The 22,653-nt window shown below is 45.6% G+C and overlaps 1 protein-coding gene and 1 long non-coding RNA gene across 4 annotated transcripts in view; one reads left to right on the top strand and one right to left on the bottom strand.

The window, feature by feature from the left end:
* The window catches only part of LOC129643736 (uncharacterized), a 35,468-nt gene extending 21,014 nt beyond the window's left edge, over nt 1–14,454 (bottom strand). Inside the window, exons 1-5 of one of the 2 annotated variants that reach the window (XR_008710472.1) lie at nt 14,330–14,454; nt 13,778–14,002; nt 8,615–8,797; nt 2,528–2,667; nt 1,235–2,103 (exon numbers count right to left, since the gene is read on the bottom strand). This is a non-coding gene — a long non-coding RNA (uncharacterized LOC129643736). Of the gene's footprint in view, nt 1–1,234; nt 2,104–2,527; nt 2,668–8,614; nt 8,798–13,777; nt 14,003–14,329 lie in introns of those variants that run through there. The other variant, XR_008710471.1, reaches the window with a different exon arrangement.
* RTP1 (receptor transporter protein 1) overlaps nt 1–15,760 on the top strand; it is a 49,744-nt gene extending 33,984 nt beyond the window's left edge. For both annotated transcript variants that reach the window (XM_055568783.1, XM_055568784.1), the window contains 3 exons: nt 11,167–11,229; nt 11,457–11,782; nt 13,840–15,760. In XM_055568783.1, the coding sequence (XP_055424758.1) occupies nt 11,511–11,782; nt 13,840–14,359 (792 nt within the window). In that variant the 5' untranslated portion in view covers nt 11,167–11,229; nt 11,457–11,510 and the 3' untranslated portion in view covers nt 14,360–15,760. The remainder of the gene's footprint in view (nt 1–11,166; nt 11,230–11,456; nt 11,783–13,839) is intronic.
* Nucleotides 15,761–22,653: the final 6,893 nt, after the last annotated feature.

Genomic DNA, 22,653 nt, shown 5'->3' with positions numbered 1-22,653 from the left:
CAGGCTTCAGCAGTACATGAACCATGAACTTCCAGATGTTCAGGCTGGTTTTAGAAAAGGCAGAGGAACCAGAGATCAAATTGCCAACATTCACTGGATCATGGAAAAAGCAAGAGAGTTCCAGAAAAACATCTATTTCTGCTTTATTGGCTATGCCAAAGCCTTTGACTGTGTGGATCACCACAAACTGTGGAAAATTCTGAAAGAGATGGGAATACCAGACCCCCTGACCTGCCTCTTGAGAAATCTCTATGCAGATCAAGAAGCAACAGTTAGAACTGGACATGGAACAACAGACTGGTTCCAAATAGGGAAAGGAGTACGTCAAGGCTATTTTTGTCACCCTGCTTATTTAACTTCTGTGCAGAGTACATCATGAGCAACGCTGGGCTGGAGAAAGCCAAGCTGGAATCAAGATTGCCTGGAGAAATATCAATAACCTCACATATGCAGATGACACCACCCTTATGGCAGAAAGTGAAGAAGAACTAAAGAGCCTCTTGATGAAAGTGAAAGAGGAGAGTGAAAAAGTTGGCTTAAAGCTCAACATTCAGAAAGCTAAGATCATGGCATCTGGTCCCATCACTTCATGGCAAATAGATGGGGAAACAGTGGAAACAGTGACAGACTATATGTTCCTGGGCTCCAAAATCACTGCAGATGGTGATTGCAGCCATGAAATTAAAAGATGCTTACTCCTTGGAAGGAAAGTTATGACCAACCTAGACAGCACATTAAAAAGCAGAGACATTACTTTGCCAATAAAGGTCCATTTAGTCCAAGGTATGGTTTTTCCAGTAGTCACGTATGGATGTGAAAGTTGGACTATAAACAAAGCTGAGCACCGAAGAATTGATGCTTTTGAACTGTGGTATTGGAGGAGACTCTTGAGAGTCCCTTGGATTACAAGGAGATCCAACCATTCCATCCTAAATGAAATCAGTCCTGAATATTCATTGCAAGGACTGACACCAAAGCTGAAACTCCAATACTTTGGCCACCAGATGTGAAGAACTGGCTCATTGGAAAAGACCCTGATGCTGGGAAAGATTGAAGGCACCTTCCTAAAGTGCCCTCCAACACTGTGTTGATCCCTGGACCTGCTGTGTGGGCAGCTCAGATTCTAATCTGGTCCTACTCCTGTGTGTTCTTGCCTCCAAAGTCCACAGCTATCAGAATTAGTGCATTTTCTTTTTTGGGAGCTCTCAGTGTCCTTTTATATATTCCATAGACACAGAGTTTGCCTAGTTGATCATGTGGATTTAATCTGCAACTTGTTCAGCTGGTGGGAAGGTTTTGGGTCTTCTCCCTTAGTCACACTGCCCCTGGGTTTTAATTGTGGTTTTATTTCCACCTCTGCCTGTGGGTCGTCCACTGGGGTTTGCTCCTGAAGCTTCCTTGGAGGACTTGGGTCTGTCCCAGTGAGGGCCACGTGTGGAGGTAGTGTAGATGCTTGGCTTGCAGGGGTTCTGGCAACACCAGGTACTCAGGGGAGTTGGCAGCTAGGTCAGCAGGAAATATAGTGCTCTAGAAGGGTATGGCAACCAGTATTGGCCAATACGCTCCAGTATTCTTCCCTGGAGAACCCGGCTGACAGAGAAGCCTGGCAGGCCGTGGTCACCAGTGCTGCAAAGAGTTGGACACGACTGAAACAACCCTGCATGCACAGACACAAGACTTTTTTTGCCTGTGGTAGCTCTGCCCCAGTGAGGGCTGAGCATGAAGGTGGCGCAGCTGCTTGGCTTGTGGGGACCCTGGTGGTGCCAAGTGTGCAGGGACATGGACTGTCTCCATAGCAGGAGTTATGGCCCTATCAGAGTCTTTTTTCTAGGCTTTTGTAGCTGGCAAACAGAAGAGGTCTTTGGCCAGTCTTTCTCCATAGCTTCGCCCGTTCAGGCATTTAGAGGGCTGCCTTGCCTGGGGTCCTTCTCTGTTGTCTGGAGCATCAGGCACATAGAGGGGACCCCCTGGCTGGGGTCCTACCCTGTGGATTGGTGTGTCAGGCACTTAAAGGGGGCATTCTGGGTGGGTTCCTACTCTGTAGTTCTGTGCGTCAGGTGTTTGATGGGCCAGCCTCTCTATTGTTGAGCTGCTGACGCTGGCCTGTGGGGAGAGAAAGGCTATGGTGATGGCTCCACCTCCTAAGCATGACTCAGCATATCGCCTTGCTTCCATGGCTGCCTGGCTTTCCTCCACAGGCATTTCCCACCACAGCCTCCTCCCGCACATGCCCTCAATCCATCTCTCCACAGGCAACAGCAGCCTTCACCTTGGGATTGCTCCACAATCCCTAAACTCCAACTCCCAGCCACTGCACCTTCCAGGGGACCTGCATCCCTGTCCGGGGTATGTATGGCTGAGGCAAGGACTATTTGATTCTCATTCCATTTAGGCTGCCACTGATCAGCTGTTTCACTCTCAACCTTAAATGTTTCTCCTCTGACTCAGACAATTGCCCCAATGTGGGAATCAGACCCCTGATTCCCCCACCCACCGAGGGTGGGCAGGTCCAGTCCTACTAACATACCTGTTTTTCCCTCTAGTTCCTTCATCCTACTGAGTTTTGCATGGATCTATATATTCTTTTCCACTCATCAGGTACTCCTGTCCACTCTCAGCTGGTGTTCTGCAGGCACTTCTGTGTCTGAAGGTGTATTCCTGAAGTATCTGTAGAGAGAGATGTACTCCACGTCCACCTACTCCTCTGCCATCTTATTCTCCTAGGTGGGGTTTGAAGAGGGAAATCCTACCTTTGCCAGAGCTTTAGGTGTTTCATATAACTGTGGGCCCATAAGTGGTTAGGACAAAGAAGAAACTTACAGATATGTGGTACAATTCTATTAACCTTAGGGTCACAGAAATGTAGGACCAGAGAGGTCAGCTTCTCTGGGTAACACAGCAAGTCAGCGACAGAATGGAGACCCACCCCCCCTCAGTTTTTCTTGCTCTCATTCATTCCACAATTCTTTCTACTTCTCTCTCTTCTTGTAGTTTCTGAGAGTTTATATATGTAGATATGTACTGAATATCATATTATATATAATATGCAGGGGTATGTGGCACCATATAGTCAGACAAGAGGCCAGTTGCTTCCAGAAGCAGGTCAGGTGTCCCAGATGTTAAAATGCAATTCAGTCAAACAATGGCAAAGAGTCCAAAGAAAATAGTCAAGGTAACACTTACATTGAAATGGCTATGCATGCCAAAATCCTTCTCAGTCAGGCACAAGTGGTCTGGGTAATGCCTGGGTCACTATAACCCATGAGCTCACTCTGGGGCAGACTTGGCTCATTCTGGGCTGGTGTGTTAATCTGTTTGAGCCTTCTAGACTTGTTCCCCATGGGCACTCAGATAAGGGGCTGAGAGAGGGATAACTTAGGAGTTTGGGATTAACAGATACACACTACTATATACAAAGTACATAAACAACAAGGACCTATGTATAACACAGGGAACTATGTTCGATATCCTGTAATAACCTATGGTGGAAAAGAATCTGAAAAATTACAGATATATATGTATAACTGAATCACTTTGCTGTACAGCTGAAACTAACATGACATTGTAAATCAATGGCACTTCAATTTTAAAAAGAGGCGGAGTTCATTTTCTATCTCCTTCACTCTGGCCCTGTGATTGCTTTGACCAACAGAATATGATAGGAATGATATTCTGGGATTTCTGACCCCAGACTTAAGAGGACTGGCAGCTTCCATTTCCTTCCTCTTGGAATGCTCCTTCCTGGAAACCATCCACCATGCAATGAGGAAGCCTAAGTAGCTGAGGAATGCCATAATAGTGAATAAGGAATTCTGAAAGTCCACAAGTGCCAGAGCATTATGAAGAAGGAAGAGAAACCTATATCCATAGTACTTGTCTATTTCGGTTAAAAACAAAGTTCTACCTATTTTCATTTCCCTGATGGAAATGGTCAAGTATAATCAAACTGCCACCAGTTTGATTAACTGGTGGTTAACTGGTTCCCCATGGGACTGTGCCCCCAGTCAAGGGTTCAGTGTTGATCTCTGCTCTTCTCATTTGGACACTCAGCAGTGAGCCTAGAGAATACCTTATTTGCCACTATGATATTCTGCATAGCATTGCTTGGGTTCATGCTCACAGAATTCATTTGTCTTACTAAATATCCCATCACTCTAAAGCAACTGACCTGAATAAACAGTGGGAGGCCTTTGGAAGACTCAGTTATAGAGCCATCTAGGTGACCTTGCAGGGCTTCCCTGGTGGCTCAGATAGTAAAGAATCTGGCTGCAATGCAGGAGAGCTGAGCTTGATACCAGGGTGGGGAATATCCCCTGGAGAAGGGAATGACAACCTACTCCAGTATTCTTGCCTGAGAAATTCCATGGACAGAGGTGCCTGGTGGGCTACAATACATGGGGTCACTAGGATTTGGACACAACTGAGCGACTAACACACAGCTGACCTTGTAGGACTGGGGTATTATTCTCCAGGATGTGGCATATACTCTGAATTAGCAACCAAGCTTTAGTGCTGTTTTCCTCAGGCTCAAGTATTAAGAGGTGGAAAAGCTCTCTCAAAATTACCTCTGATGGTACATTAGTGATTTTAGTTCAGTTCAGTTCAGTTGCTTAGTCGTGTCCGACTCTTTGTGACCCCATGGACTGCAGCACACCAGGCCTCCCTGTTCATTACCAACTCCTGGAGTTTACTCAAACTCATGTCCATTGAGTCGGTGATGCCATCCAACCATCTCACTCTCTGTCGGCCCCTTCTCCTCCCTCCTTCAATCTTTCCCAGCATCAGGGTCTTTTCCAATGAGCCAGTTCTTCACATCTGGTGGCCAAAGTATTGGAGTTTCAGCTTTGGTGTCAGTCCTTGCAATGAATATTCAGGACTGATTTCATTTAGGATGGAGTGGTTGGATCTCCTTGTAATCCAAGGGACTCTCAAGGGTCTCCTCCAATACCACAGTTCAAAAGCATCAATTCTTCGGTGCTCAGCTTTCTTTATAGTCCAAGTTTCACATCCATACGTGACTACTGGAAAGACCATACCTTGGACTAAATGGACCTTTATTGGCAAAGTAATGTCTCTGCTTTTTAATGTGCTGTCTAGGTTGGTCATAACTTTCCTTCCAAGGAGTAAGCATCTTTTAATTTCATGGCTGCAATCACCATCTGCAGTGATTTTGGAGCCCAGGAACATATAGTCTGTCACTGTTTCCACCGTTTCCCCATCTATTTGCCATGAAGTGATGGGACCAGATGCCATGATCTTAGCTTTCTGAATGTTGAGCTTTAAGCCAACTTTTTCACTCTCCTCTTTCACTTTCATCAAGAGGCTCTTTAGTTCTTCTTCACTTTCTGCCATAAGGGTGGTGTCATCTGCATATGTGAGGTTATTGATATTTCTTCAGGCAATCTTGATTCCAGCTTGGCTTTCTCCAGCCCAGCGTTGCTCATGATGTACTCTGCACAGAAGTTAAATAAGCAGGGTGACAAAAACAGCCTTGACGTACTCCTTTCCCTATTTGGAACCAGTCTATTGTTCCATGTCCCGTTCTAACTGTTGCTCCCTGACTTGCATACAGATTTCTCATGAAGCAGGTCAGGTGGTCTGGTATGCCCATCTCTTTCAAGAATTTTCCACCGTTTGTGGTGATCCACACAGTCAAAGGCCTTGGCATAGTCAATAAAGCAGAAATAGATGTTCTTCTGGAACTCTCTTGCTTTTTCGATAATCCAACAGATGTTGGCAATTTGATCTCTGGTTCCTCTGCCTTTTCTAAACCAGCCTGAACATCTGGAAGTTCATGGTTCATGTACTGCTGAAACCTGGCTTGGAGAATTTTGAGCATTACTTTCCTAGCATGTGAGATAAGTGCAATTGTGCAGTAGTTTGAGCATTCTTTGGCATTGCCTTTCTTTGGGATTGGAATGAAAACTGAGCTTTTCCAGTCCTGTGGCCACTGCTGAGTTTCCAAATTTTCTGACATATTGGGTGCAGCACTTTCACAGCATCATCTTTAAGGATTTGAAATAGCTCAGCTGGAATTCCATCACCTCCACTAGCTTTGTTCATAGGGATGCTTCCTAAGGCCCACTTGACTTCAAATTCCAGGATGTTTGGCACTAGATGAATGATCATACCATCATGATTATCTGGGTTGTGAAGATCTTTTTTGTATAGTTCTTCTGTGTACTCTTGCCACCTCTTCTTAATATTTTTTGCTTCTGTTAAGTCCATACCATTTCTGTCCTTTATTGTGCCCATCTTTGCATGAAATATTCCATTGGTATCTCTAATTTTCTTGAAGAGATCTCTAGTCTTTCCCATTCTATTGTTTTCCTCTATTTCTTTGTATTGATGGCTGAGGAAGGCTTTCTTATCTCTCCTTACTATTCTTTGGAACTCTACATTCAGATGCTTTTATCTTTCCTTTTCTCCTTTGCTTTTCACTTCTCTTCTTTTCACAGCTATTTGTAAGGCCTCCTCAGACAACCGTTTTACCTTTTTGCATTTCTTTTTCTTGGGGATGGTCTTGATCCCTGTCTCCTGTACAATGTCACAAACCTCTGTCCACAGTTCATCAGGTACTCTATCAGATCTAGTCCCTTAAATATATTTCTCACTTCCACTGTATAATCGTTAAGGGATTTGATTTAGGTCATACCTGAATGGTCTAGTGGTTTTCCCCACTTTCTTCAATTTAAGTCTGAATTTGGCAATAAGGAGTTCATGATCTGAGCCACCATCAGCTCCTGGTCTTGTTTTTGCTGACTGTATAGAGCTTCTCCATCTTTGGCTGCAAAGAATATAATCAATCTGATTTTGGTGTTGGCTATCTGGTGATGTCCACGTGTAGAGTCTTCTCTCGTGTTGTTGGAAGAGGGTGTTTGCTATGACCAGTGCTTTCTCTTGGCAAAACTCTATTAGCCTTTTCCCTGCTTCATTCTGTATGCCAAGGCCAAATTTGCCTGTTACTCCAGGTATTTCTTGACTTCCTACTTTTGCATTCCAGTCCCCTATAATGAAAAGGACATCTTTTTTGGGTGTTAGTTCTAGAAGGTCTTGTAGGTCTTCATAGAAACGTTCAACTTCAGCTTCTTCAGTATTACTGGGTGGGGCACAGACTTGGATTACTGTGATATTGAATGGTTTGCCTTGGAAATGAACAGAGATCATTCGGTTGTTTTTGAGATTTCAGTGATTAGTTAGTGATTTTAGTTAGAGTTTTTTGTTTGTTTGTTTTTGGTTTACTCTTTGCTTCCTATCTGCCACAACTTTGGACTCTGCTGGTTCAGAGGTCTTGGTTTCCAAGGGAGGAATGTTTCCATCAAGGAAGAAAAAAATGGTTTAATTAGGTGGAAGTTGAGATTACCACCTGGGCTCTTTATACCAGCAAATCAACAGATCATGGAGGGGCTTACTATTTGGGTTCAGAAAAGGTAGGTCATTTTAGGAAGGACAGTTCTTTGTTATGGAAATGTCAGGTGTATTTAGATCCTTGGTCTCCAGGCACTGTGTGCCAACAGAAACGTCTAGTCATTGATTCAACCAGCAAACATACCCTCTCCTTCCCAAATGCCCTTTAGGGATATGGAATTGTTCATGGTTGAGAATCACTTGTCATTAGTGTGTTATTTTAAGGGTGAGGATGTTTATTTTTATAACATTTTGATAAGCAATAATAGAATAATAAACTTCAGGAAATATTTCTGATTGAGCCAAATACCAAATTAGAGACATGGTTTTCTTCCTTCTTTCTCCCCCACTGCCACACTATTTTCTACTTGGGGATTTAGCTTTAAACTATTTAATGGATTTAAATTGTGATCACAAACTTTAAGAAACTGGTCAAGGTGATGCCATTGGCTTTAAAGACATCTATATTTGAGACAGGCTGGGACAAGGGCCCCTTTGCTGCAGTGCTTACAGCTGGACAAACATACCCTCAAGCAAAAAAAAAAAAAATGAAGAAACTATAAGGGGCTAAAAACAATTGCAGGCATGTGCAGTTGGGGCAAATTATGAACATCAGGATATGAAAAGACCAAAAGCCCACTGCCACTTCAGATGGGTTCAAAGCAAAAGCAACGTTCTGTGCATGCCCCTTGCCCTTAGTACAAGGGTCAAACTACCTAAGCTACCCCTCTGGCACGAGCCCTGGACCCACCCCATACAAAGAACTAGCTCATTGCTCCCTTCAGGGAATGAGCAAGAGAACCCCTTACTTGTTTCTACCCATTCCTGCTGTAGCACAAGTCCCAGCAAAGCCTTGCCTGAATTTTTCCTCTGGCCTCTTATCAATTTGTATTGATTAAAGTCCAAGAATCCTGATGCTAAAAGACTGGCAATCTCTAAATTGTGGATTTCATGGCATCAGAGTTCATTTGATAGAGAGCAAGTTGCAATACAGTAGGGTTATTTGCCTTGATAGAAATATTATTATATTAGAGAAAATATTCTCCTATACAGAAGGATGTATTACATAGAGCTCCACAATAGTAAGCTCAGGTTCTAAATTAAACTTAATTTGTGCCAATGGGAATTGCATCAGCTGGTTACACACACACATGTGGACACACGCACACACGCACACACACACACACACAACTCTGGTGATTCTTACCTTCTGTGTTCTTGTCTTTCATCATAATGTTTATTGTAGCAACAACTGCAAAATACTTCTAGAGAATTTGTTCCTGATATCAGGTAATACACTTTGGTTTCACAACGAGTTCACAGAAGCTTCTCTCAGCTTCATATACTTCCTGGAAATATCCTCAGTTTCCACTCTCTCCTTGGCCTGTGGCTGCAATGTAAGACAGCTCCTATCACACCTCTGAGGCTGGTTAGTCAGTTTAAGTACTTCTCTGGGTATCAACTGCCTTAACTCAGAGACAAGAACACTGACTTGAAGGATAGAAATTTAATGAGCCTAAAAATCCTTTCCAGCATGAATGTGCAGTGGTTCTGACTTAATTTCTGTCCTTCTTATTATGTCCTGTACAAAGCTAGTGGATTGACACCTCCCCAGAGATCTTTAACTATGTAGCAGCCCCCAAACGGACAGACCCTGGCCCCAGGCACTACCTGCAATGCCTCATGAGAAGCATCCTTCTTCCATCCAGTGGCCTCCAGCCTACATCTTGCCCTCCAAGGATTCAGGTTTCTAAGTATAAAGCTCCGTGAATTCATATGTGGCTACAGTCAGAGGGGACCTTAGCCTTGCCCTCTACTCTAATTCTTCACTGAACAGATGAACAAACTGAGGCTAAGAGAAGTGACTTGACCATGGTCACAAAGGAAGCCAGTAAAAGGGCTGAGGATATATGTTGATATCTCCACCTTCCAGTTCAGTGTTCTCTACACTGACCCTGGGTTGCTGCTGCTGCCGCTGCTAAGTCACTTCAGTTGTGTCCGACTCTGTGTGACCCCATAGATGGCAGCCCACCAGTCTCTGCTGTCCCTGGGATTCTCCAGGCAAGAACACTGGAGTGGGTTGCCATTTCCTTCTCCAATGCATGAAAGTGAAAAGTGAAAGTGAAGTCGCTCAATCGTGTCAGACTCTTTGTGACCCCATGGACTGCAGCCTACCAGGCTCTTCCGCCCATTGGATTTTCCAGGCAAGAGTACTGGAGTGGGTTACCATTTCCTTCTCCGCTGAACCTGGGTGCCTCTCATCAAATGTCTATGACATCACAGGAATGGTGAAGCTGCTGATATTACCTCTGTATAGAGATTATTATTAAGATGAAATAAATTAAGACATATACAGTACTTAGGAAAATGCCTGATACTTCGCTTAAGTGCGAGTGATTGCTGTTGCTATGCAAATTAAAAATGTATTCACATAAAACATCCACATACATTTTGAAATGATATATATAAATATATTAGGATACCCAAGAGGATATAAGAGCATTCAAAAAAAAAAAAAAAAAGAGAGAGAGAAAAAAACCACCTAGGCAAGTAATTTCAGAGCTCCTGCTTTTAATCACCAGAGACACTGCTTCGTTATTATCCCACTGCCTATCTGAATAAACTGAGGCTAAAATAAAGGATGCCAAAGCATCAAGCATTCATGCAAAAGCAGAAGAATCACTTGGAAGACAGTCTCGGGTATCACATAGGCGATTTAGGCCGTTCTTTTTCATCCTTAAGCATCAGAATCTGTAGGCTGTCTACAAGTTACGCTGTTGCAAGAGCCTGCTTATGTTCTAGCCACATCAAGCTTCTACAGGGAGTAGAGCCACAAGTGTGTTTTCCAACTGCAGGAAGCATCATCTCTCATGCCTGAAATGCAGGCCCGTGAGCTTCAGCAATAAGCTTTATTCAAATAGGAAGTGAGTGTAATTGTGAAATGTTGGGAAAAATTAATGCCCCCCCAAAGAGGGTTTCCTAAATAAATTATGCTCAACCATATAACAGCATATAGGCAGCTTCTGAGATGGAATAATATTAATGATGTATGTGTGTATATATGCATACACATGCACATACACACACATATGTATACACTTGTACATGTACAGAAAAATAACAGGCAGGGTGTGCACATCATAATATTAACAGTGACTATTTTGAGCACGGGTATTAGGAAGAATCTTATCTTTGCCTTGTTTGATCTATATTTTCCAATTTTTCTATAAAAAACCTGTATGACTTTTATAAAGGAAAATGTATTAAAGATTAGCCAAAGAGGCACCAATAGTAAAGGTTGTTTTCCCCATGGGTATTATGTTCCTCTTCTATAATCAAGTTGAAGATTATCTTTTCTGCATCTGCCAGGCTGATGCAATGGTCCCACCTTTGTGCACAGGTGACTGCTCTTCTACATGGCTGTCACAGCACAGATTCTGTTGCATTCTGGTTACTGAGTACAACTCCCTGGCATACACAGAGCCTGGCACATGGGTATGTTTGACAAACGAATTGATGGATTGGTACAGGCTCAAAAGCTTGGATTTTGCCAGGAGCTCTGCCATTTATATGCTAGGTGAGTCCCAGTCTCCTGATCTGTATAGTGGCAATAACAGTTGTGGGTCAAGAGACCTCCAATCGTTTTTGTAAATGGCAAAGTGCTGGTTGCAAGACAGGTGAGGGTGCAGAGAAAGGGTTTATTATTATTGCTGCATTTATTAACAGGTCTGCATCTTCCCATCCCTTATTTCTCTTTAGCTCCCAAAGGCATCACGGTTACCACAGCAGCCAGATGCTGATGATACCTCCAGGGAGAGCAAGGTAAAGCTGAGCCATTTCCCAGGTCCTCGCCTCTGCATGCCCTTGGCAGGCCATAGTGAGATGATCTGAAGCTCACTCTCCTTTCAGGCCCCCCACCCTGTCTAAGGTCGCTTAGATTCACAAACTGCCTCCGAAGCCTCAGTTTGGGGCCCTGAAACACCCCTTCAGAGACTCCCTCCTTCTCAACCTCTGTCTCTTGGCTCACTGCCTGGTTGCCGTGGAAACAGGTTCCACTGCGGACAAAGGAGGGAGCTCGGTCCCGCTTCCTCCTGGTCCTACTGATGAGGATTTTTAGACCGTGGAGACTGCGCTGCCCTGCCCTGCACCTGCCCTCACTCCCCGTGTTCTCACTCAAGTGGAGCTTGCCCTCCCTCGCCCCTGACGAGACCATGTGTAAAAGTGTGACCACAGATGAATGGAAGAAAATCTTCTATGAGAAGATGGAGGAGGCAAAGCCAGCGGACAGCTGGGACCTCATCATAGATCCCAACCTCAAGCACAATGTGCTAGCTCCAGGCTGGAAGCAGTACCTGGAGTTGCATGCTTCAGGCAGGTGAGTAGCCCAGGAAACAGGCTCTGCAGGCAGCCCCGGGGATACCTTTCCAGAAGAGACAGAAACGTGGAGAACCCATGTGCTAAGGGTCAGCTTTGCTGTGAGGCCACTGTAGACTGGGAGGCAGAGGAAGAGGAGCTAACTGGGAGTTGGGATATGTGAGTTTGACCCCAGTTCTTCCACTGAGCACCTGGTAACTTTCCCTGAGTCATAGCTCTAAGTGCTGATATTTTATCTATTTTTATATTTAATAACCTCTTTGATAGCTCAGTTTTAAAGAATCCACCTGCAATGCAGGAGACCCCGGTTTGATTCCTGAGTTGGGAAGATTCACTGGAGAAGGGATAGGCTACCCACCCCAGTATTCTTGGGCTTCCCTTATGGCTCAGCTGGTAAAGACTCTGCCTGCAATTCAGGAGACCTGGGTTTGATCCCTGGGTTGGGAAGATCCCCTGGAAAAAGAAAAGGCTACCCACTCCAGTATTCTGGCCTAGAGCATTCCATGGACTGTATAGTCCAGGGGGTCACAAAGAGTTGGAGGACATGACTAAGCAACATTCACTTTCAACCTCTTAAAAAGGTTGAAAGCCAAGAGAAGGGGGGAACGTGCTTGTGGGTCAAGAGATCTGTGTTCTGGTCCTGGACCAATTCAGTTTCAATCTATTTAATTCAGCTTGACTTAATATAAAATACTGAACACATGAAGTATGTTGGAAACTAACTCTACTCTTCATGGCCTTTGAACAATCCAGTTTCCTTCTTGGATCTCTTTCCCCACTTGGTGGAAGAAAGGGTTAGATCCTTGTTCCTCAGGGAACAGTAGTATCGGCATCACCTGGAACTTGTTAAAGATGCAGAATCTTGGGTCCCATTCTAGACCTACTGAATCAGAACCTGCATTTCAACAAGGTTCCTAAGTGATTTGTACTTACAATAATGTCCAAGATGACTTTCCAGCACTCTTGTCCGTGGGTAGATTATGTAAAGACTTGCCGCTGGGGCACAAGGTTTGGAGGCTGAGTGGTGCAGCCTGGGGGTCAGAAGCAAGGCCTTCCTTTCTGCTTTCCCTGGTTCAAGTCACTCAGTTTAATTCAAGAAACATCTACTGGGCACCTGTTATGTGTTGGATACCAGCTCTGCCTCTAACTCACTGTGTGTTCCGCTTTCTTACTCTCTGTGCCTCAGAGTAAACAAAGGGCTAACTAGGTGACTCCTAAGGTCCCTCTAGTTCTGACATTTTCCATTCCAAGTTTTGTAGTTTTGTTTCAGAGAGGGGAAACAGTCCCCAAAGGATGTGAGTAAAAGAAAATAGATAAAAAATGAAAATGTGGAACTCCTTACCCAGCTGACAGGACAGATGCTAAAGGACTGGACACTCGTTGACAGGGCCCAGGGCTTGTGGGGCTGAGTGGGGAGGGCTGGTGTCTCCTCCGGACCCAGCTGACAGCCTGAGAGCCCCAGCTGGCTCCAGTTAGCTCACTCTGGGTGTAGACTGCCTCCATATCCAGGACTTCAGACACATTAATCTTGGCACTGGCCCAGAGGCTAAGAAGCGATAACGGTGTCATTTTCTCCTGATTTGGGTCTAGCCTGTTCACAGTCAGTGTTGACAGGTAAGAGCGTGTGGATGGATTTTGCGTTTTCTAGGTGATGTGGGCCATCCCTGCTATCAGACTCAAAGGATATTTGAGCAGGAAGAACTCTTTTCGTGCAACGTGCACGTTTTACATGTGAGGAAAGCTGCCCAGAGCCACTCTCCTAGAGGCAAGGTCCTTGGGCATTGAGATGGAGGGCACTGAGGCTTCTGCAGGACACAGAGAAGGGCCCCGAGATGGCTGAGCACTGCTGGATGCCAAGCGCATCCTGAGGCGGGGGCTCTGGTCCTAGCAGAGCGCACAAGGGGGCGGGCTGAGCAGCCGCCTGGGAAAAGCTAATGAACTCAGGGAGCCGTAAACACATCGCCTCCACCTCCCAGCTCTGCCTCCTGCCCCATACCTCCTTCCTGCAGTCTGTTTCCACCGTCTCCACTCTGTACTCTCCTCTCCTCGTCCCCGCAGGTTCCACTGTTCCTGGTGCTGGCACACCTGGCAGTCGCCCCACTTGGTCATCCTCTTCCACATGTACCTGGACCGCGCCCAGCGGGCGGGCTCGGTGCGCATGCGTGTCTTCAAGCAGCTGTGCTATGAGTGCGGCACGGCGCGGCTGGACGAGTCGAGCATGCTGGAGGAGAACATAGAGTGCCTGGTGGACAACCTCATCACCAGCCTGCGCGAGCAGTGCTACGGAGAGCGCGGCGGCCAGTACCGCATCCACGTAGCCAGCCGCCAAGACACCCGGCGGCACCGCGGCGAGTTCTGCGAGGCCTGCCAGGAGGGCATTGTGCACTGGAAGCCCAGCGAGAAGCTCCTGGAGGAGGAGGCGACCACCTATACCTTCTCCCGGGCGCCCAGCCCCACTAAGCCGCAGGCCGAGGAGGGTTCTGGCTGCAATTTCTTCTCCATCCCCTGGTGCTTATTTTGGGCCACGGTCCTGCTGCTGATCATCTACCTGCAGTTCTCCTTCCGCAGCTCCGTCTAAGATTCCCTTGCTGGGCCCAGGGAGACGCTGGGGGCCCAAGGCCCGAGGGGCCAGCCAGCTGGTGGGAGCGGGTGAAGAGAGACCTGGGTTGGGAGTGGGGTTAAGTTCTAGCGCTGGTGCCACCACTGACTCCACAGGGACCCTGCACAAATCACCCAGCTTTTCCATCTATAAAATTAAGGGTTTGGGTTTAATCATTGGCTTTTCGAAGTGAGACCCAGGGCCCCAGTGCTCTGCATGGTGCCTTAGGGACTTTTGCATTTGGAAGGGAGACTGAGGGAGTGGCTTTCCCACCCTGGTCCTACGTCCCATCCCCAACTCCTATTTCCTCCTCTTGCTTTAATCAGAGCAGCTCCATGTTAGATGGAGTTTTATTTAAGAGTTTTGGATGGAAAAAGGTCCAACTGGTTTTAAAAAGTTTGAAAGTTACAGGACTAGGTGATCTTAAAGGGCCTTTCCACAGTGATGAGCTCACCCTTGCCTTCTGGTTCACCCTACCCCTACCCCTCATTATCACCCACATCTGGAGCTTCGGCCTTAAATTAGCCTCTGCCTAGTATATAAGTCTCTTCCAGAGCTCTGTCTCCACACAAACAGCAGAGGTTCCTCTCAAAGAGAGAGAGAGGTGGGGGCACTAGGCTGCCCTTTTTTCCTGGGTATGTCAGGGTCACACTCCCAGTTTCCAGCTTCCCTCCTCCATTCAGGGAAGTCATGGGATTAGGGTGGAGTCCCATAGCGCTTGGCTTCCCACCTGCTGCATATGAACCATCAGAGAATTTAGCAGGGGTTTAGAAGGTAGAGTGTTAGAAGTAAAGCACAAAATTCCTAGGAAACAAATCAGTGTGTCTCCATTATAGTGAAGAGTCTGCAAAGTTCAGGGACCAAGTGCAACTGATTCTCAGTGGTTCTGGTGGTCAGAATACAGGAAAAGAGACCTGGCTTCCTGGGCTGTTTGTTGAGAGACTTTCCCATACTGGCCAGGCTTGGTTCCTCTCACCAAAGATCAGCAGTGCACCCAGAACTACAGGGTTGGGGGTTCATTAGTAAGAGAGGGAGCATTAAAGATGCAAAGGGTTTTGCCCATAGAGAAGTGCATAGGTCGGTGCAAGAATCCTGATAGTTTTCAAATGGGATGCAATATGGTTTGGAGAGGGGGGAGAGATGATTTCTGACAGTAGGTGTATAGAATAAGGTATGGGGGAGGCAGAGAGCAAGAAGCAGGACACCACCTTCATTTCTGATGGTCCTCATTCACCTCCCTTTTGTTAATAACCGACTCCTTCTTCTTCCCTCACCACTCCCCTTTCTAAGAGAAAGTCACCACCATCTGTAGTGGTGGAAGGAGGAGGGCCATTTATATATAGGCAGGGTACTTTAATAAAGATGAGATTTCTTCAATCAGGCTTTGTAGTCATTAATGTGTGCTTGAGATTCACCAGTGTCCTTGATTTGTAATAGGCTGTTGGACACCCTGATCCCCTCTCTCCCCTTTCTGGGGTCCTCACATAAACTTGATCTGGCTCCAGCTTCCAGGTCAGGGCCAATCATGTACATAATCAGGAGGGATGCAGGCAGCCCTTGGCAAGTCATTCAGGGGAGGACTCAGCATAAGATCAGTCTTATTCTCGGCCTTGCTCTGATTCTAATAACTGGCTGGTGACTTCCTCTGCTTCATGTACACAGTATTCTTTCCTTTATCCAGGAAGCATACCTGAGCACCTTCTGTCTGGCCAGGCTTGATGCAGTGGCTACTAAGGGATGGGCTCTGTCTCTCAGAGATCTCTGCTTACAGCAGATGTTCTCAACCTCAGCTGTCGTTTAGAAATCCTGGAGAGCTTTTAGAGAAATGTCAGTGCTCAGCCACTACCTCAGACCCATAAAATCAGACTTTCTGGCTGGCACTTGAGGATCTGAATTAGAATCAGACCCCCAGGTGGCCTACCTGAGTTGCCTGGGATAATGCCGCCTACCTGAGGAATAGGTTTTCTTCTGTACCCAGACTTATGATTATAAGCCCTGAGATCTTCCTTGATGACCTCGCTTGGATTCTTTAGGATTTGGGCACAGTTTCCCTACTCACTACCCCTCCCTGCTGGGAACTTAACCCTCCCTCAAACCTCCCTGCTCCTGCCTGTCCACCTGTGACCATGGCTTTATCTTGCTCTGAGAGTCTCCATTTTTTAATCTCTGTCACCCTTGCCAGATGCTTGTCAAACTTGGTTGCAATTATTTAATACTGGTCTATAGTTATACTGCATGCTAGACATGATCAAAGTTACCCCAGATTCCACTGTCAGGCAGTGGCAGAGCAAGGAGTCCAACTCTCACCTGGTTTTAGTCCAGAGCTCTTTGCTAAAGCATTAGGCTTCTTACTGCTCTGTAGGAAGATGTCTACAATCTATGAACACCTCCTCTGTATCCCTTATTGTCCCTTATACTTGCTAGGCTTGCTCACAGCCTAGCCTTTGTCTTAGCAAAGACTTCTCAGGGACAGTTCTCTCTTTGCAAACATGGCCACATGCCACATGATGAACTCATTAGATGTACCCTAGGTGTTATAAATACACACCTCAGGGATGTTTCAGGATCCCAGGCCTCTCCCAGTGGAGGTTCTGTGCATTTGTCTTGATGTTCAAGCCAGGAGGAGACCTGTAGGCACTGAATTGGGGTTGGAGAGGCTGCAATCCTTGGCTAGGGTCACCAAGAAGTGCTGCCTTGATCACTTCCTTCAAACTCAGCAGGTCAGGAGATCAGCTCACTCTTCTTGGGGCTCAAGAATCCTGCGGCTCTTGAGGGGGGTCCAGAAGATCACCAACTAAGGACAATTTCTAACATTGGTAAGTCCATAGGCCGTCAGAGCTATAAGACACATTAGAGGTGTCTTGATTAAGTGCCCTTATTTTATGGAGAAGAAACTGAAGCCTAGAGAAAGCACCAAAGTTACACTCTGGAGTAAGGCAAGATCATGAAATCTGAGGAAGAAACACTTAAGTCCTGGTTCTGCTACTTACTAGCTGTATTGTTGTTGTCCAGTTGCTAAGCCTTGTTTGACACCACGGACTGCAGTATGCCAGGCTTCTCTGTCCTTCACTGTCTCCTGGAGTTTGCTCAAACTCATGTCATTGAGTCAATGATGCCATCCAATCATCTCATTCTCTGTTGCCCCCTTATCCTCCTGCATCAGGGTCTTTTCCAGTGAGTCGGCTCTTCACATCAGGTAGCCAAAGTATTGGAGCTTCAGCTTCAGCATCAATATTTCCAACGAATATTCAGGGTTGATTTCCTTTAAGATTTACTGATTTGATCCCCTTGTTGTCCAAGGGACTCTCAAGAGTTTTCTCTAGCACCACAGTTAGAAGGTATTAATTCTTCAGTGCTCAGCCTTTGTATTTGACATGGCCTTGGGACAATTAGTTAAGCTCCTTGAGCCCCATTTTCCTCCTCATCAAAATGGGAATAATAAATTTGCCATGGATGTCTATTAAAAGGAATAAATAATACATTATCTATGACATTCCAGATTCAAACCCCATATTCATTCTCTTCTTTCTGATGAGACTGAACAGTCATCCTTATCTTTATTCTCCTTTCCCTTTCAATTGGCAGCCTCCCCTTTGAGGCTTCAAGGGCTCTTCCTCTTTGTGATTTTGGTTATGTTGCTAAATAATTTAGGAAAACAAGGGTTAACTTCCCAGCCCAAGAGTTGGAAACTGGTTTATTTTGATAAATGTAGTATCATTTCTTTTCTTCTCCTCATATATCTCTCAAAGCAATGACTTCATTTTTCCAGCAGCATGGTAGCACTCCTCATTCTTCAAAGATAGCTATTAAAAAAGTCTCCCCAAACAGAAAACATCAGTGATTTCTGGGCTCCATTCCCATTGGCTGAAATAGCCAAGAAGGAATTTAGTTCTTTTCCAAGTCCCATTCTGGTTCTCTGTAGGACTCTCAGCTAAGAAATGTCCTTTGGGATCGTTTTCGGCGTTGCGTGGGTACTGCTGCATGCATCAGGGGAATGAAATCTGCCTATTTTATGGCTTTATTGTGACAGGGCCTTGTGAGGGTGGGTGGTGGTATAGAAAACTCATTGACCTGAGAGCCGGAAACCTGGGTTTCAGCCCTGGCTTAGCCATTATCTAGGCATCTAGGCTGCTGACCTTGGGTGACCTAGTCTTTTCTCTTCCCTGGCTCTCAGTTTCCACACTTATCAAGCAAAGAGGTAAGGTGATCTGAAGAGTCCCTGCTAGCTCTGACATCACTCAAAAAACTTCTGCTTAGCCTTATTTTGTCCTCAGGCATTTGGGATGGTGCCCTGACCCTGATCCCTCTAATAGGTCATCTAGTTGTTACACCAAGATTTCTGTCTGCTTAGGTCAGCTTGGAGTTGGACCTTCTTACCTGAATGCCCATAGCATCTTCCTTTCCTTTCTGGCAGCAAACTGTTACATGTCTTACTTTGACTCAACCTCTCTTTAAAGGTATTCACATTTTGAAAGGTAGTTATTTTGAAAGGTGTCACTTTATACAAATACTTGTGTGGTAGTGATGAAATTTCAGCCTGTGTCTTATTCTGTCTCTTCTAAAATAAGCCCAATAATTTTTCTTCACTTCCATCTTAATAGGCCTATAATTTTATTTTGAGGACATAATAAGATACTCAGTATTTTCAAGATTCATTCACTCAATGAAAGTTTGTTGAGTATATATTATGTGCCAGTCATTGTTCTAGGTGCTGGGATACATGGAAGAGCAAAGTGACTAAATCACTGACTTTATGGAGAGTAGAGGAACTAGACAGAAAGCAGTATAAGTAGGCTGTGTGGTACACTAGTTAAAGGACTAAGAAGAATAAAAGAGGCAAGGGGGACAGGAAGGGCAGGGGACAGTTACAGTTTTAGATTAGGTAGCTAGGGAAGGTCTCACTAAGAAGTGACATTTGGAAAAAAAAAAAAAAGATGAAGAAACTGTAAGGGGAAGGGGAAGGGCATATGAAGGCGCAGAGGTGGGAGCAGCCTGGAATGCTGAACCATGAGGAGGCCAACGTGGCTGGAATGCAGTTCAGGCTTAGTAGCCATTACTAAGTGGGAATGGGGTGATGGATTCAGAGCATAGAGTCCATATAGGTCATTATCAGGATATCGATTTTTAACTTAAATGAGATAAGATGCCATTGGAGGGTTTGAGCAGTGGGGTGATGTAATTCAGTTTACTGTCACTGTGTTGAGAATGACCACAGAGGGATAACAATGAAAAAGGAAAGATTAGCCGGGAGGCTGGTGCAACAATCCAGCAAAGACGGGATAGTGGCCTGTTCCAGGGTGGGGGCCTGTAACAGGGTGGCAGCAACTGGGATTGAGTCTGGCTATACTTTAAGGTAGAGCTGAGAGGGTTTGTTGATGACCCAGATGTGGGGTCTAAGAGAAAGGGGAGTCAAAGACACCCTAAGATTTTGGGTCAGGTCATCTGGAAGAGTAGAGTTACTGCTTTCTAAGACGGGAAGGCTGTGTGAGGAACCGATGTGGGGGCCATATCAGGAGCTTGACTGTGGACACGTGAAGGTTGAGATGCTAAAGGCATCCTGTTGGATATTGAACACAAGAAACGCCAAGGCAGGTGAATATTCATACCTATGGTTCCAAGGCAAGGACCAAGCTAGAGATGCAGGTCAAGTCATTAGCATTTCCACCATATTAAATGTCATGAGATTAGATGAGATCTCTGAGGGAGTGAGAGTTGAGAGTCCAGAAAGGAGGCCCAGAGACTGAGTCCCGGGGCTGTCTGAGTATAGAGGCTGGAAAGGAGACACTCTTGGGGACAGTGGAAACTGAACAGAGAGCATGAACCACTTGAGTTTTTGGAACTATCAGGCGGCAGAGCTGGCTCTGGAGCCCGAGTCTTCAAGGTCAGGGTCCAGGGCTCTTCCCCTGAGTCTAAAGTGCCTTCTCTCCCAATGGCACCAACTTACTCCTCCGATTGGAATCCTGCCCACGTCCTCCACGTGGGATGTGTTGTTTCTGCAGGTCTGAGCTGGACACGGATTTGTGTCTCTGTTTTTTTCTTTTTCTAAAAAGCATTTCATAATGTTGAAATGCACTGAAATAAAAAGACATAATGGGAGGCCTAGACTGCCAACATGGATTTGGGCCTTGGGCATACAAACTCAGACCAAAGGGAGTTGTTGTTGGAAAGATTCCATTGTCTGAGATCCCGTCAACAGGTCTGGGCCACATGTGAGTGTTTAGTGGGCCTGGGTTAAATAAGCCAGATAATGCCAGAAGATGGGCAAGATGGAACAGTGGCATAGGATGAATAGCTCAGGGGGAGGCGAGAATGCTCACTGTTAAAGTAGGTCAGCATTTCTGAGACCCCCGGGCCTGCACTGCATCTATGCTGTGCCTTTCGTATGCCTGGGGCTTCTTCTGTTTGGTGCTGGCCCATTGGCATGTTACTTAGCAGAGTCTTCCCCTGGGACTGGAGGATATTAGAGGAAGAGTTCTGTTCCCACCCACACTAATCCGTTCATCATTCTGCACGCTCACCCTGGGCACAGGCCCAGCGTGACACATTTTCCCCTTGTCAAAACACTGTTTTGTCCTAACGCCCCTTCCTCACAGGGGCCTGCCATGGAGCCTTTGCCTAAGTATTGGCAGGGTCCTGGTTCTTTTTCCTGTGATCAGAGGCTCAGTGCTGAGAACACAGCCTGTGTTTTTGCATACAAAAAACATTTTCCTTATCTTCTTGAAAAAAGGTCAGCACATACCAGACACAGCAGGGGGCCACAAAGGCCCTGTTTGTCTCTCTCTCTCTCAAGTTCGGAGAATGCCCTGGCTTTCTTTCTGGAGACCGCACCGATACCGGAGGGTCACAGAAAGTCCAGGGACCTGAAAACAATGACTGCCTTTGGGTTTTGGCCTCTGCTCTTTCCCCTCTGTGCTCTCTACTTACGCACTCTCACACGTGAACAGAAGTTTGAACCTCTCTAAAGAGGCTTCTCAGGGCCCAGCCCTAGGTCCTCAGAGCCCCTGGAAGCGGGTTCCTCTCCTCCCTCTCCTCAGCCTGCCCTTGTTCAGGGCCAGGGGGTCCCTCGCCTGTTGTTCGGAAGCCATATTGAGTCTCCTTATCTTTAGGCTCTTCTCCCTCAGTTTACTCTCTGCAGTAAAGCTTGATTTTGAAAGATATAGCCGATCACGTTTCTCCTTGGTCTACAATCCTCAAATTCCCTGAACCACGCTGAGCATCCCAGTCAGGACTTCCTGAAGGTGTTCTTTTTTCTCCTGATTTCTCTGGCTCTCCAGGGACAATGGGCCACTCAGTTTTCCCCGTTCACTATCCTTTCATCTCCCTGCTTTTTCATATCCTATTGTTCAATTGTTTGGTTCAGAGACTGGGATGCTTTCTTCTTCAGTTTGCAAAGTAAAAGAACACGGTTCTTTCCAGGAAAACACTAAAGCAGAATGTCTTAGTGATGGTGCTGCTGCTGAGTCAGAGTAGTTCTGGATATAGGGCCAGAGCAGGAGGGTGTCTGCCTCGCCTCTGCCTCCCACCAGATGTGTGACCTGAGTTGAAGACCCAAGCCTGGGAAATACTCCAAAGTGTTACTATCTCCCATAGAACTATTTATATTGATCTAATTTAGTTTCCAAATTTTTTTCCTGTATGTTAATTCATCTGATTGTACAACCCTCAGACAAGGGTAGGGCAAAGATTTTTCTGCCAGTTTGTAGATGGGAAAATTAAGTGAATAAAGAAGTCAACCAATGCTTGGATTACAACCTAAGTCTCTTGATTTCAAGACTCACTCTAGACCCAGATTGGCTACTGTTTCTGCGGCAAGAGGCTTTAGATTTTCCTTCCCTGATTCTTGCTTACCTTTACTTAAGGACTTCTTGGTGGTGCTGATTCTTTGATTCTGTCACCTGGTAATAAGTTTAATTCATTGCAGAAGGAAAGTACGTACTCCAATTCAGAATAGGCTACTCATCAACCTGGTGCCAGAGTCTCTGAACCAAACAATTGAACACATGATCCAAAAAAAAAAAAAAAAAGTTTTTTCTATTCTAGGTGTGGATGAATCAAGAAATGTAACTTGGATATTGAAAGATTGTCTTCCTGGAATATTTTGATAACTTACAGGAACAAAAGAATAAGGTATTTCATCAGTACTGACCTAAGAAGCCTAAGAAGTGCTTTGGTATCAATGATTTGATTTTCCCATCATAATCTCTCTCTCTCTCTCTTCATGGTACAGGGATCCTAATTGGATACAGAGAACTGTTGATAAATGACAATACAAC

The sequence above is a fragment of the Bubalus kerabau genome, chromosome 2 (assembly GCF_029407905.1).
Source record: "Bubalus kerabau isolate K-KA32 ecotype Philippines breed swamp buffalo chromosome 2, PCC_UOA_SB_1v2, whole genome shotgun sequence".
Lineage (NCBI taxonomy): Eukaryota > Metazoa > Chordata > Mammalia > Artiodactyla > Bovidae > Bubalus > Bubalus kerabau.
This window is presented reverse-complemented; position numbering and strand designations above follow the sequence as displayed.